Here is a 15,500-nt window from a genome sequence, read left to right on the forward strand (position 1 = left end):
CGTGCGTTTATTTTGAAAGACACAGTATGTAAACGTTAAATTTCCTGTGAAAACGGAGGTGTATTTTGAAAGAGGACAAGACATGTAAAAGGCAGAACCTGACAAGGCGTCTGGCTTTTGTCCAGATTGAGACTTAAAAGCAAAACAAATGATTTAAAATACAACCAGGTTAAATCAGCATATAAACCAAAATGTAAAGTTTATTCAGAAAACATAAAAACATCATAAGAGCTGCATTTTTCATGACAGCAGTGACATAGTTCATTTTTATTGTAAAAAAAAAAGAAGGTAAATCCAGTGACAGTAAACCACAATTAATAAAAGAAAAGTGGGTTTATTATAATTGAATATTGTTCCATTTCAGTCAGTTTGTCAGTTACTGAAGGACACTCAATCACCATCATCATTTTGTTAATCGTCATCCCAGTTTGCACCAGACTGAACAAATATCTGTCTGAGGCTGTACCGGTTTTGGCAGGTCTGCAGTAGCACCATGTCATCCTACTCAAAAAAAAAACAAAAACATGCTTGTTAGTCAATCAAAGTCCAGTGAATTGATAATCTCTCAGGCAGATTTTTTGGTTCTTTCTTTTTGGTCACATGGCTGGCGTTTAAGGTCTGAAGGTTTTAAAGAAAAAGTCTGCCGTTATTCTACTTTTTCTTCCTGTCAAAAAAATACATTTTTTGGTGAGGTCAGTGAGGTCAGTCAAGGTCCAGTCTACAGGGATTTTAGGTTTTAGATTAAGGTTCTTCAAAACAGTTTTGGTTTTTAATTTCAAAGCAACTTTTGTGAGTGAGTGTAACTTTGTTCAAGTGGCAAAAACCTTACGCGAAAACAAAACAGTTCAACTGTAACGCTGTTAAAACAGTTCAGTAACGCTGAATAAAAAGAGAAAAGGCAACAAATTAAAAAGGTAGACCAACTGGTCACTGTGAAATCAGCATTTAGAAAACAGCAAAGAGAACATCTCAGAAGTTAACAAGTTAACAGAGTTAGTGTTTGAGCCGAGTGTTAAAACCAGTCAGTGAAAGTGGGTTCATAACTGTTTTGTTCACCGGTGGTAAAAGAGTTTTCCAGGCTGTTAAAACTGTCAGAGGTTAGTCAGCAACAAAATCGTTCAGTCAAACAGTCAGAAAGCTCCGACCTCAGTTCCCCATGGCCTGTAGGGTTTACTACTGCTGTGAGGAGTCTGGGGGGAGGAGGACGAGGAGGAGGAAGAGGAGGAAGAGATGGAGATGGGAGGGCTAGTGCTGGTGATGGTGGAGGTGAAGGAGGATGGATGGAATATAGGAAAACCTTTGTGGAGGGTGATGGGAAATGGAGTCGAGAGGGAGAGGAGGGAGGTGGAGAGAGGAGTGGGGGCGCAGGGGAGCACAAGAGATGAGGAAGAGGAGGAGGTGTGGGAGTCTGCATGGGAAGAGAAGGAGGAGGCCACACTCTGTTGTGACAGCTCTTCAAGCCTCTGGGGAGCTCCACCTCCTCCAGCATCCTGAGAGACAGACAGCCCAGTCAGTTCGTACGGCGCTGCAGCAGTTGGCAGAGGTCGAAACACAGCCGCAGCTGCAACCGCAGCCGCCCAGTGATGGGGGTGGAGGGGGTGAGGTAAAGGGTGAAGCTGCTGGTGTTGATGTGACGAATGGGAAGTCATGGTGAAGGTGGCGGCGTCACGCTGCGAGGAACAGGAGGTGAGGTGGGAGAGGAGGCGGGAGTGCAAAGGGTCACCAGAGTCCAGGCCCTCCACAGCACTCAGGTAGCGGGAAACCTCCATCACACACTCCCTGAAACCCAGAGACAGGAAGTCCAGGGCGAGAGCGTGGGCGTCAAAATAAACTACAGACAGAGAGAGAAAGATTGTCAAATACTGAATCTTATATCAATATAGTTTCCTTAAAGGGACAGTTCATCTGAAAATCAAAAATACATATTTTTCCTCTTACCTGTAGTGCTGTTTATCAAGCTAGATTGTTTTGGTGTGAGTTGCAGTGTTGGAGATATCTGCTGTAGAGATGTCTGCCTTCTATCTTATATAATGTAACTAGATGGCCCTTGACCTTTGACACAAACATGTCTGGAGGGAATCTTTACTAACATAAACTGAACATGGCCATGAAGGAAAAATGTGCCAGTGAGGTCAAATTATTTCATCTGTTTTCTAAATATTGGTGCAACCATCTGCTTCACTGTGTTAAGAAACTGAAACTGTCATTTCCGTAAAAGTCGTGAAACATTTTCAGAAGGTTTAGCTGTGTTAAAAAAAAAAGATACACATGATTTATTCTCTGCTGTGACTGACTTTCTGTGTTTGTTTTGTCTGATTTTACACACCACTGCTGTTAAACCCAAAGAAACGCTGCAGGGAGGTGGCCCGTGAACACAGCCAACACCCCGATGCCCCCACCCCCAGCTTTATTAAAGCAAACAGTGCTCCTCAGGGTCAAGTGGTGCTTTCATCCCTGCAGCGCTTTCCCATGGACTCACCACCTCCCTCTGTCACACACACCACACAGAGTGCTGTTTAAGTGACACATCACATCCACTCACTGATGCTCTGACAAAACTAACTTTACAGACTGAGAGCTGACACAGACGACTGACACGTCGCCTCACATCATCTCTTAAAAGCTGCACTTGAACGCATGTTAAGACCACAGCAGACTGACCAACACAGTACAACTTCCGTGTTGTCAAGTGAATACGTGAGAATAAACAGGACATACTGAAAAAAAGATTAATTCTGGTTACCTTTCCCGCCGGTCGTCTGCAACACCTTCAGATGGTCCACAGTCATCTGGAGAATCTCTGCCTTCTCCAGTTTAGATGAACCCTGACAAAACAAACCAACAGTTAAAGCAAGATGTACTCAAACATGTCCAACCAGGTTCAGCAGCTCTTAATCATGAAAGCAACACCCAACTGAGGAAAAGAACCAAATACTCTTCAACAGTGATGTCAGTTTTATAAGACTTTAATTAATTAATTAACCAAAACAGCAGCTGGATTCACTGATTAACACATCACTGGCCTGAAAGAAGAGCTACTTCCCCAACTTCACATTTGTAGGTTTCATGTATCATATCAACATCTCTAAAGTGACGTAATTCAGATTACATGCACAGCATATGAGTTGAGTTTCTCATCAGGACGAGGAGGGGATGGTAAATGGCATGATACCGAGGTGAGTCGGTTGCCAAGCAGCAGACAACTGCTCGAGAACAAGAGACAACAAAAATGAGTATTTTTTAGCTACACATCAAGACATTTCCAGCTGTTTTTGTGGCCCTAAAACTGGATATTTTAAACAAAATGTCAGACCATTTCTAGTCCCATTTGTGGTCACAAGATCAGGTATTTTTATCTAGACGTCAAGACGTTTCTAGCCCTGTCCGTGATCACAAAATACGTTGGGTTTTTTTTTTAAGATATTTTTTGGGACATTTTGGTCTTTAATTGATAGGACAGACAAGTGTGAAAGGGGGAGAGAGAGAGAGAGGGAGTGACATGCAGCAAAGGGCCACAGGCTGGAGTTGAACCTGGGCTGCTGCAGCAACAGCCTTGTACATGGGGTGCCTGCTCTACCACTAAGCCACCAATTTTTTAACTAGATGTCATGACATTTCTAGCCCTGTTTGTGGTCACAAAACTCGGTATTTTTAACAAGCTGTTGGACATTTTCAACCCTGTTTTTGGTCACAAAACCAAGTATTTTAAGCCAAAACATGACCTTTTCCTAAGCCTAAGTGGTTTTTAACCCAACCACACATTCGCCACAGCATCTTTAAAACATAGAATTGAAAATTGAATCATGGAGAAACATTAAATAGTTCGACTACACTTGAAACTTACAAATTTAAGATATGAAATGTACACATGTAACATATCTGTGGTTTGCAGGGACGTAAAATACCAACATTTATTTGTGCAATTTGGTTGCATAATTAGGAGCAAACGTTTTTTTTCCATTAGTTAATATAATGCATTCTCATAGGTGTACTTAGTTCTCCATTTAGCATTAAATGTTTATTTTGTACGAAGGGAAAATTGACAAATGGGAAAGTTTCTTGTAAAAACCAGGACAGCTCACTACTTTCTTTTCTGACTGGGTGTTAAAGGTCTAAGGTCTCACTGCCTCCCCTGTTGTCCACTCCCCTGTGTGACACCACTTTGAGATACTGACTTAAAGGCATGGTTCTGTTTCGACCCTGTGAGAACCCTGATGAACCTCATGTGGTCCTACAGAAACAAACAGATTGTCACCTGCTTCTCAAACGCTTTGGGGACGAGCCTCCGTAACTCGGACAGACTGTTGTTGATTCTGTCTCTGCGTCTCTTCTCGATAATCTGACAAACAAATGAAAACAGTAAAAACCTCAAATTGTCTCTAAATTGTAAACATTTAAACTTAATCATACAAAAAATAACTTTACCCCTCTGCGCTTTTTCCTCGCCATCACTTGAGTGGTCGTGGTCGGTGATCCACATCTTGTAAAGGACACCTTCATGTGCCTGAGAAGTTAAATAATAAGTGAATCAGTGCATTAAATAACCACATATGACCTCAAACTGAGCAGTAGTGATTTATCAGAGACTGAAATTCAGAAAATGTTTAACTAAAGATTAATTTCCAGTTTTTTTGTTTATTGAGGAGGTTATTCCAGATATCACAAAATGTCAGCGGTGGGATGTAACTTAATTTACTCAAGAGCTGTAATGAAGGACAATTTAGACAAAGGCTACTTGTACTCTTCTTGATTATTTCCATTTATGCTCCTTGATGCTTTTAGAGCCCGGTCTCACTCTGAAGTCATCTGAAATCCGACCCTTGGGCAGGGACTTGTCAGAAACCAAGAAAAAGAGGCGTTCTTTAACATCGGCATGACACGCCATTATAGTTAAATGGCGCCCAGCAGCATCAGAGAGGAGAAACACAGCAGGACAAGGATGAAAGTTAAGGCTGCGAAAGTCCAACTGGGATGGGTGGTGGATGGGTCCAACAAACATGAACTCCCACCAAAGAGAGCGGTGTTCGTGTCCCTTAAGATTTTAAAGCCAAATCCTGTTCCTTTTCCCAAACCTAACCACGTGTTTTTGTTGTTGAAGGAAAAAAAAACGTCAATTCACAGTGTTGTGCTGATGTAGTGCGTTTATTTTGAAAGAGACTGCATGTAAATGGTAAATTTCCTGTGAAAATGGAGGTGTATCTTGAAAGAAGACAATGCATGTAAAAGGCAGAACTTGACCTTGGGTACCTTGCATGTCGTATGTGGACGTGGAAAGTCTATAACCAAATGTCAATATGTGACGAGGTCGGAATGACAATGTGTTGACTTTTACTGCACTACATGTCTGAGTCAAATATTGTACTTTTCTTTACCTCACTACATTAATCTGACAGCTTTAGTCACTTGTAGCATTAAGGAAATATGATCATCTTGGGCAAAGATAATTTCCAGTGCAGCCTGGTTTACAATACAAACTCCACTATAAGATAGGCTACTTCATCAGTATTAGTTCACACCTGTCCGTCTTCATTAATTAGGTAACTTAGAGAATATCGGCTGGAATGTAAAAGGCATGATGCATGATGGCTACTTTTGTTTTTGATACTTAAAGTGCATTTTGTTGATAGTACTTCTGTACCCTTACTTAAGTAACACTTCACTCAAGTAAAGGCAAATGTCTTAAAATATCAGCAGTAAATGTTTCAGTGTCATCTTTTTTTCCTAAGTCTGACATTTTGCAGAGATGAAATGTGGCTCTATTCCCTTCTTCTTGATTAATTTGTTCCTCAAAAAAAAAAAAAACACATCCAAGAAGTGGACACAGTGAGCAATTCATACTCTAAGAGAAGAAGAGCATGAAACAAAAATGACCACAGTTTGATTTCCTATGTTCATTACTGCATCACTTTTTCCACACACACACACACACACACACACACACACACACACACACACACACACACACACACACACACAAAATTCCATTCTCCCACTTATTCAAGTGCCGATCTCAAATGGTGTAGGTTCCATTTTAAAATATAAAATGGGGGATTTTGGGGTCCTCAACCAGAAAACATAATTTCTAGAAGATTTTTATCAGTTTATATATTTTCTGTATCAATTTATAATGATAATGCACATTTCTTTCTCTAAGTATTATTTTTAGTACGGGACTTTTCCTTGTGATACAGTATTTTCACACTGTGGTATTCTTTAGTAAAAGATCAGAAGGAGGTTGTTGAATGGGATTGTGGGAACTGTAGGACATGTAGCAAGTCAGTAGCCCTTTTTAAACAGGAATTGTGCAATTTTGCAGGAAAGCCCAATCAGTCTTCTTTCAGCATTGGCAGTATAAAAACAAAATCGGGGAGTGTGGCAAAATGCCGCCTACCTACTTTTGTTTATACACAATGTGCCTTTTTCGGGGCAATGGGGGGCATGAACAAGTAACAAAACGTGTAGCTCAGCGTGTGACGTAAACAGTGACATGGGAGGGAAGCCACGGCTAGTCAGTCCTTTGGCGATTCTCTCGTAAGTCGGCCTGTTCTTCACCGTTCCCGTCACCTGACGGTTGATGGCCTCTTTGTTTACGAGGGCAAGGAGGGCGCGCAATTCCTTGTCTCCCCAGTTGCTCATCTTTACAGTGTCTGTCAGGTTTGCGTTGCTGTTTCCTGTTTATCCACCGCCAGTGGGTTGCACGTGCAGCGTCATCAACAGCTCCTCCCACAAGTCATCAACAGCCCCTTCCGTTGCCGAAGGCCGCCTCGGCCTGTTTAAACTAAAAGGGTTCTGCCAATATGACTACCCTACGAGGCGGAAAATCGGGCACCTCGGATCAACTCACCAATCCGGCTCTGTGTGTCTAAACACTCGCAGCTTGCCGGCAAGACGGCCCAACATTCGCAGAAAATCTGGCGGTGTAAAAGGGGCTAATAAGTAAAGTCAAAGCAGGGAAGGCAGGTTGATGGACTGAAATACTTCTTTCCAAAATTACAAATGAACATCACAGACTGATGATATAACAGTTTGTCTCAGGTTGGACTTTACCTTTAAATATTAAAAGCATAAATACAGTAGATATCCCACTGTAATCTGTTTTCTCTACACATTGATTCCACCTGGTCATTTGGGGACTTGTTAAAAACTGAAATCTGAAAGGGACCTTGCAGATTTTACTTCATAAACTGATTTGATTTATATTTTGTTTATTTGTTTGTTTTGTTTTTCATTTATTCAATAATGGCAGTACAGAATATTCAATTAACAGTGAAATGTAATAAACAGTATTATTTGTTTACTGTGTATTCTACAGATACAGAATAATATATAATTTCTTTTTAATTTTGATATTTTTTGACATTACCATTTTTTATATACACTAAAAAGGCCTCAGGCTAAGAGGTTTAAGGATATTTTGAAATGATACCATTAAAAATTTACAAGCCAGACATTTTTTCATAAACTTCACCTCTGAAGTTTAAGAATGTCAATATGGTCGAGCTTTTCCTTCAGCATAACTTACAGTTAATATAAACAAATGTTTTTAGGTGGATTTAAACATTGATAAGCCACTGAAGCTTTTTATTGGAAAATGTGATCAAGAACTGCATTCTCCTCCTGACTCACCCTGGATAAATGCTCTCACTGCCCACATCGATGGTCTCCTCCACATCACTGTCCGCCGAGCTGCTGTCCTCACACGGCCGCTTCATGGTGCATGGATGGTGGTGAGAGCCGTCTGTCTCATGCACATTTATTAAAGCTCAAAATAAAGTTTCTTCACCTCTGAACAAAAAAAAAAGCCCTTTAAATTCCTATAACATATTTAGAGGATTAATGAATATATAAATGCCACTGCAGCTACAGGGACACTGCGGAAATGTTTAAGGACATTACAGAAGTCCTGGAGTGAAATGAAAACGCTATAATCCACCATACAGGCACTGCTGAGGGACACTGATGAGTTATATAGTCTTACAGGAATATTATAGAAGATTTAGAGAGATTTTGGGGTTTTCTTTAATCCAGAGGTTGATGAAGTTGCAGGTTAGTTTGGTTCCCAGAAAGCCACAGAAGTTTCTCCTCTTGCAGAACTGTGAAATGACTGATCCCCCAAAAAATGACTCGTGAAAAAATTCGACATCAGCATGTTTTTTTTTATCTGAAGCTTCCAGGAGTTTTTTCAGCAGTGTGTGTCCTGTGAATAGTCCAGGGCAAGTGGCAAGTGCAGACTGGACTGCTGACCGGTTTGTCCTCCTCCTCCTTCTCCTCCTCTGCTAGAGCTTTCCCACGGAGCTGGGAGCCACACACACACACACACACACACACACACACACACTTAGTGGACACACAAATTTGAGATGGAAGATTTGTGCAGTCTCGGCAGGGCTGGTCCTCCTCTCCTGATAATACCGCCTGTCTGGTTCAGACGGCGCGTGTGTGTGTGTGTGTGTGTGTGTGTGTGTGTGCATGGGAATGAGGCCACATCTGACATTCAATTATATAATGCAACAGGTTTCAGACTGAGACTGCTGCAGTGAAGCTGAACACATCCAGTATGTCAACTCTACACCAATTCTCTTTACTTTAACTTTACAGCTGCTCCTCTGAACCCCCTGAGCTCATCTCACCCCTTCTCCTCACCTTCTCGCACTCTTCAGACTGACAGAACATGAAGATGAAATTGTGAAATAAATATCAGCTTAATGTGTTGTCAGTGCTCTTGCACAATACTGTGATTTAATGTGTTCACAAACTTACTGTAATTGTATAGTTACATTTTTCTTAATTTTGACCAGCAAAAAAATAAAATGCTGCTTACATAATAATACATACCTAATAATGATGGAATAATATAGTGTTACACTGACAGGAGTCATTCTGCTGCCTCGTGAGTACTTATCAGTATGTTTTGCTGCTAATACTTCTTCAGTATTTTGAATGTAAGAACTGCAGTGGATTATCTTTACTGTGAAGTATTGCTACATATACTTAAGTAAAACATTAAAATACTTTCACATCACTGACAGCCTCTAAGCTGGTTCACTATATTGCCACAGATATAAATATCTCAGCAACTATTGGACAGATTAATGAACCTGAATGATTATGGTGATCCCATGACTTTCCCTCTATCAACATCATGAGGCTGAAACTCCCACTTGTACAACACAGGACTCCTGAAGCCAATGAGTGGAGTGATGCTGTGTTAGCATCCTCACATAGCATCACTGCCACATCACTTCAAGGGATTGTTTGTGTGTCCTGCGTCTAAAGTGACAGAGAGAGACAAATATAGTGTGTGTGTGTGTGTGTGTGTCTGTGTGTCTGTGTGTCTGTGTGTGTGTCTGTCATACGTTCCCACAGCTCTTGCCTGTGTACGCTGAAACCCAATCATCGTGTGAGGAGAGGCGTGCACGCACACACACACACACACACACACCCACACACAGGCGACTGTCTTTTCACACCTGCTAATCTTTTTTGCAATACAAAGATTTAATGTAGGAATCATAATGCAGCTACACACACATTCACCTTCCCACCAACTACCTGCTCTTTCTTCTGCCAGCTGATAACTTAGGCTTGTCAGCACCCTCTCATTCGCTCAACTCTAAACACATATAGTCCTTTTAAAGTGAACTGAACTCAGTCTTCAGTTCCAGTGGACCAAAAAGTGGACCAACTAAAATGAGACTCAGTTCTTTGTGTGTCCACATTCTCAGTTCACAGGACTCAGTTCTCTCTCTGGTCAACGTCAGCTCTGATGGGGCCTCAGTCCTCTGTATCACTATAGTTTCTCTCATATGTTTTCCACTTATCTTTACCAACAGTAGACCAGAGGACGGTTCATCAAGTAGTCCAGTTATAAGTAATGTCTTCATGGCGGTTACAGCAATGTCATCATTTTATCGTGGCTGGAGAGATGTCCTGTCTCCCAAAGTAAATAACATCTGAGAAAACTTCTAAACTGTGCTTAAGTACAATAACGGAGGAAGTGGACTCAGTTAGTTTCTATGTCTTTGACATGTATGTATGGACAGAAATTCAGGTGTGTGTGTTTCTGAGAGTGTGTGTTGATGGTATAGTGTCAGGGGTCATGGAGGACAAGCAGGGCCGTCAGATAAAAGGAATCACTGAGTGTCGAGAGAGGAGTGTGTGTGTGTGTGTGTGTGTGTGTGTGTGTGTGTGTGAGGAGGGTATAGTATCTTGGGAAGCATCAGGCTGGAGTACGGAGCCGGGAGTTGGAGATCCTTTGATAAAAAGAGAGCATGACTGCAAGGTCTGTGTGTGTGTGTGTGTGTGTGTGTGTGTTTAGAGAGAGAAAATGGGAGGAAGTTATGTATTATTCTCAGTTAGACGTGTTCGCTGCCCATCCGTCGCTAAGACGCCTCAGACCTCACATCTTTCAACCCCTCGTTCCCACAGGAGGTCTAACACACAGACACACACACACACACACACACACACAAATCTTTTCTTGATTGACTGAGGTGTTATTCTCTCTCTTTTACACGTTTTATCTCCTGTACAGAAACTTTTGTTTTATCAGAGCTCCGAGCAGCTTGAAAGTTTTAAGTCAGACATTACTCTTTAAAACTGACCTGTCTGCTAAATGTGCAGCTGCAAAACTGAACCTCACAACAACTAAAGAACTAAAGTGGAGGAGAGCCTCACAGTTCCTGTGGCTGACCAGCAATCCAGATTTTAAATTCAGATCTTTGTCCTACGATAAGCTTTTCTTCTCAGCATAATTAAACATGATCATTCTCATAAAAAGAGTGTCTTTGGATTTCAAAACATTTTGCATGCTGTGTATAAACACGTTTTTATGGGACTCTTTGTACTGATCCATCGATGACTAACATGAAGGAAAGGCTTGTAGTTGTTGTTGCTGACTACAGATTCTACTTCAGATTCAATTCATCTTCTTGGGGCATCCTGGTGGCTCAGGGTCAAGACCTAGCCTGGTAAAACCATCCTGATCATGTGAGCTCAGCATTCTGTTTGACTCTCTGTATCAGTCTGGAGTTGGTGTTGCCCCACATTGTATTCAGAAATTAAAATCTACTCAGGCCCAATCAGGGATCTGCACGGCAGCTGACAACTTTAGCAGCCAATCAGGGACTGCGTTTCAGTTGATGATGTAAAATGCAGGCTGCAGCTTGCAGAACAGCAATGGTGGCTCCTGAAGCAACAAGCGCTGACTCTAACGTTAGTAGAAAAAACACAGCAATATGTGAGGTTATTGCGGAAATAGAGTCAATAACAACAATTAAACAAGAACAAGAGTATGCCCTCACAGAGTTTCTTGAAGGAAAAGAGATTTTCACTGTTCTCCCGACTGGATTTGGCAGAAGCTTGATTTGTCAGCTGGCTCTGTTGGTTATGAAGATGTTTCTTTGTTGTTTTGTTACACTGATTGTCTGAAGGAGTGTGTCTGTCAAGGTGAGTACTCCCGCCCAATGAAAGAGTTTGGGGCATCAGTTCAGGCTGAGGCAGAGAGTGAAACAGAATGTTTAGCTCACATCATCAGGATGGTCTTACCAGGCGAGTCAAGACCCCTGTGTTATTACAAAATCCCTGCTTGGAGTAATGTTGGGATGTTTTTCATGATGTCATCATCTCTCGGCTTTCCCTCATCTCCACCACCTGTCTTTCTACTGAAGTAAAACATGAACCCTGAATATACTTTAAAAACAGTTGTCACAATTGATTGAGTTTTAGATTCAGTTGCTGTTATCAGTGTTTTTGATTGCCTGATGGTTTCTTGCATAGCTCGCCAGCACAGAGGTGATTGACAGGTGACACATTTCTTTGCAAATCTTTCTCGCCGCATAAAAGTCTTGTGATGCACCAAATCTGGTTAAGAATCCAGTGAGTCGCCACTTAATGCAACCATGAATATCATTCATTCTCAATTGACATGGAATTTGCTGATTCCTTTTGGTAAAAAGGAAAAGGTAAATGTATACTTATGCAGGAGTTGTCGGCTGCTGTCTGTAAACTCTATCATCAAAAGTAAATTTCAACCCAAGATTTTCAATATTTGCGTCTTTTCAATGCTGTGTCAGCAAATTTCGAAGCTTCCTTTCAGATGAGTGCTGCTATCAGTCTGGTAGATGGGTGCTACATTTTTCATGAGGTCCTGACCTCACCTGTCCCCAAGAACATCTCAAACCCAGCAAAATAAGAAGAAAATAAGAAATACAAGCGGGGGGCAGGGTCTCTGCAGATAAATACACCACCACACACTGCTGGAGAGTCACAGGTGAAGACTGAGAGGGATTACTTCTGTATAAGTCCGTACATTGTTTTTAAGGAAAGTCCTGCATAGTATAACTTTAAAGAAAACTGTCTCTCTGTCTTGTGTTTCATATGTTGTATATAAGCTGTTTTACACTTGATAAAAGCAATTTCCATCAGACGTCAAGACTTTCATTGTGCAAAGCTAAGCTAAACACAGCAAGTCTGCTGAACACACAGAAATTAGATGATTAGATTGATATTGGTCCTTATATAAGTCCAGACAACAAATAGCATATATTTCCATAAAGATTGGAGTGTGCCTTTAAGATGAGAGATTTTGGAGGTCAGAGCACCTTCAAACAGAACAAAATTAACTGGAACATATCAGAACAAGGGCATACTGGAGTGTGTAAAGGTCAGTGTTTGTGTGTGTGTGTGTGTGTGTGTGTGTGTGTGTGTGTGTGTGTGTGTGTGTGTGTGTGTTTGTGTGCATGTGTAGGGTGTGAAGACAAATTTTCAGCCTTCATCACCTGCCTTTAATGCACTCCCACAGACTGTATGGATGTCTGTTGTTTGAAGATGTAGCCTCTTGTTGTGGTGAAGGAAACCTGCAGGTGTTAGTGGTAATGATTTTTTATTAACAATTCCCAAATCATCCTTTCACATTACAGAGAGACCTGTGTGTTTGGACAGCACATGCACTCTGGATCTGATGTGAAATGTTCACTTTGCTGTGGTCCATGTTCCACACATTCTGTGAATGAGGCCCAATGAGTGTCTCCACACAGCAGAAATGTCTAAGGGGCTAATGTTAACTACACAATATATAAAATAATTGGAACCCAGATCTGATGCTGATGCTAGCTCTTGTGGCTCACACTGTTCTGTGACCAGCATGACGTTAGCAGCTGCTTGGCAATCTCAAGCCATATCGTCCTTTATTTGGTTGTTGCAGTAGTTTGCACTGTGTTTGCCGTACAAATTGGGTGCTGGAGGCGCTGATGGCTTAGTGGTAGAGCAGGCGCCCCATGTACAAGGCTGTTGCCGCAGCGGCCCGGGTTTGACTCCAGCCTGTGGCTCTGTTTGCTACATGTCACTCCCTCTCTCTCTCCCCCTTTCACGCTTGTCTGTCCTATCCATTAAAGGCTAAAAAGCCCCAAAAAATATCTTTAAAAAAAACAAATTGGGTGCTGAGAAACCAACTGATAAGATGTTCCCCATTTTTGCATCAAGCTACAGTAGCTATGACCTGGAGGTGTGACATCAGCTGAAACAAATGAATTAATTGGTCGAACATATATTTCTGCTGAAATGGAGGCCTGTCGGAATATTTTAATGGGCTGTGCAAGCATTCATAAAACCAACAAAAAAATCTGTTTTTAGAATTTTTCAATGCAAATCATATGGACAAAAATCCATACTTGGTGTGAAACTGCTTTCAATCTGTTAACTAACTATTCTGTCGTGTGCAAAACCAAAAGTTGGTACTAATTCAGGTCTTTGTTCCACTGCTGCTAATTTGAATAAATCAGATGGTTCTTTTGAGCCATCATTGTGTAAAATAGACTCTTTAACCTTAATGCAGAATGCTTCATAGTCCTTTATTTTATCAGAGAAGAAGAAGAACGGAGAGTGGAGGAAGAGTTCTCAGCAGTGAAGAAGGATGTGGGGTGCTGTAATCTCCAAACACGTCAACACACACTCAACAGCAAGTGGGAACCCTTGGGAATCTGTAATATGTGTGGAGCATACCTGTCACCAACAACACACCTCCAATCACAGCTTTGACCCTAGAGTCTGTTAACACCAGGACACACACACACACACACACACACACACACACACACACACACACACACACACACAGGTTCACGTAGAGGTCTTAAATTCACACTCATTTTGGCAAAATTGTTGATGTTTGTTTATTGTTTCGTTGTGTAGTTATGAGAAATAGAAGTGCTGTAGATTTCCTTCAGTTGTTTGTTATCTCATTTGCGCAGTCGTCCTCTGGTTTGAACTTATGAAAGGCAACACCCAGTCTGGAAATTCACACAGAGTAAAATGCTTTTATAACACAGGAGGGCTGCTGGCTGTGTGTGTGTGTGTTCTCTTTTACCCCTGTGAAATTTGCAAAAACTTGGCAAAGGAAAATTTTAATTCTTTATTTTCTCGGCTTTCTGTTGGAGGAAAGTTTTGTAACCTGAGGACGCAGCAACATGCCGATGCTTCTGCAGGTGCTTTAGAGCCCTGGTTTATTCCCAGTATTATAAAAACAGATAACACCTAAACCTCCATGTTTTTCATCACCTTCACCACCTGTCACTGAAAAAGATAATGGCCTCTCTCTATGTGTGAGAGTTGGTGTTTGCAGTGGGAGCTCCATTTTTCCCTCTGACGTCCTGTTCAGCCTTCATCTCACCTCAGGAAGGCTCTGACACACACACACACTCTGTATCACTGCAGTCACCGCAGATGTCAGTTTAATGTGACATGTGATGGGACCACAGCTGCAGCAGCTATAACCCAGTGTATTTGACAGAGATGGCAGTTCAGTGTGCTGACATGCCACCAAAATGTGGCTTTTAGTGGCATTTTACGCAGCTGAATGCCTCCATTCACATGATGGGTATCGATGAAGTGGAAATAAAAGGTATTAAAAGAGATACTCTATCAGTATTAGTATCATTATTAGTATTTACATTTACTGGTATTGGTACTGGTATCGTTATTTTTTAAACAATAACCAGCCCTGATGCTCATATCCCACAGGCCAGAGGGACTAGAGAACGCCACCAACCAAGAAAACAGGGTTACATTAACAAGTTATTAATGATAAAAGATTAACTGAATAAACTAAATCCCTATATAATGTTTAAAGTGCATTTGCTTGCTGGAGATTGACTAATGCATCATGTTACCTGATGACGATCAGCTGTACTATGGCAAATGTTAAACCAAGAACTTACAGACAACTCTGCATTTTTTTTGTGATCTTATGACATGAATGAGGAGGTTGCATCTTTGTTTCTGCTGCAGTATCGCTGGCAGTTACATGACAGTGTTGAAACAGCAAATAAAATACAGGAACGTTGATTTAACTTTGAGAGAACTGCCGACCCCAGATCAGTCTCCTGGTTCAACTGCCTGCAGACATTCTCCTCTTCAGGAACGTGACCCGGCTCATTGTAGCCCTCCTGACCCCACACGTTCCACTGATGGGGGGCCGCAGCCTGTGTGTGTGTGTGTGTGTG

At 41.5% G+C, this 15,500-nt stretch overlaps 1 protein-coding gene across 1 annotated transcript; it reads right to left on the reverse strand.

The window, feature by feature from the left end:
- On the reverse strand, nt 1-8,242 carry LOC117271093 (hairy/enhancer-of-split related with YRPW motif protein 2-like). The gene is made up of 5 exons (XM_033649194.2): nt 7,627-8,242; nt 4,426-4,504; nt 4,256-4,339; nt 2,744-2,825; nt 1-1,831 (listed from the first exon to the last, which is right to left on the reverse strand). The coding sequence occupies exons 1-5, from the start codon at nt 7,710-7,712 to the stop codon at nt 1,131-1,133; spliced, it is 1,032 nt and encodes a 343-aa protein (XP_033505085.2). The 5' UTR covers nt 7,713-8,242; the 3' UTR covers nt 1-1,130.
- Between the last annotated feature and the right edge of the window lie 7,258 nt (nt 8,243-15,500).

This window comes from Epinephelus lanceolatus, chromosome 13 (genome assembly GCF_041903045.1).
Source record: "Epinephelus lanceolatus isolate andai-2023 chromosome 13, ASM4190304v1, whole genome shotgun sequence".
Taxonomy (NCBI): domain Eukaryota; kingdom Metazoa; phylum Chordata; class Actinopteri; order Perciformes; family Serranidae; genus Epinephelus; species Epinephelus lanceolatus.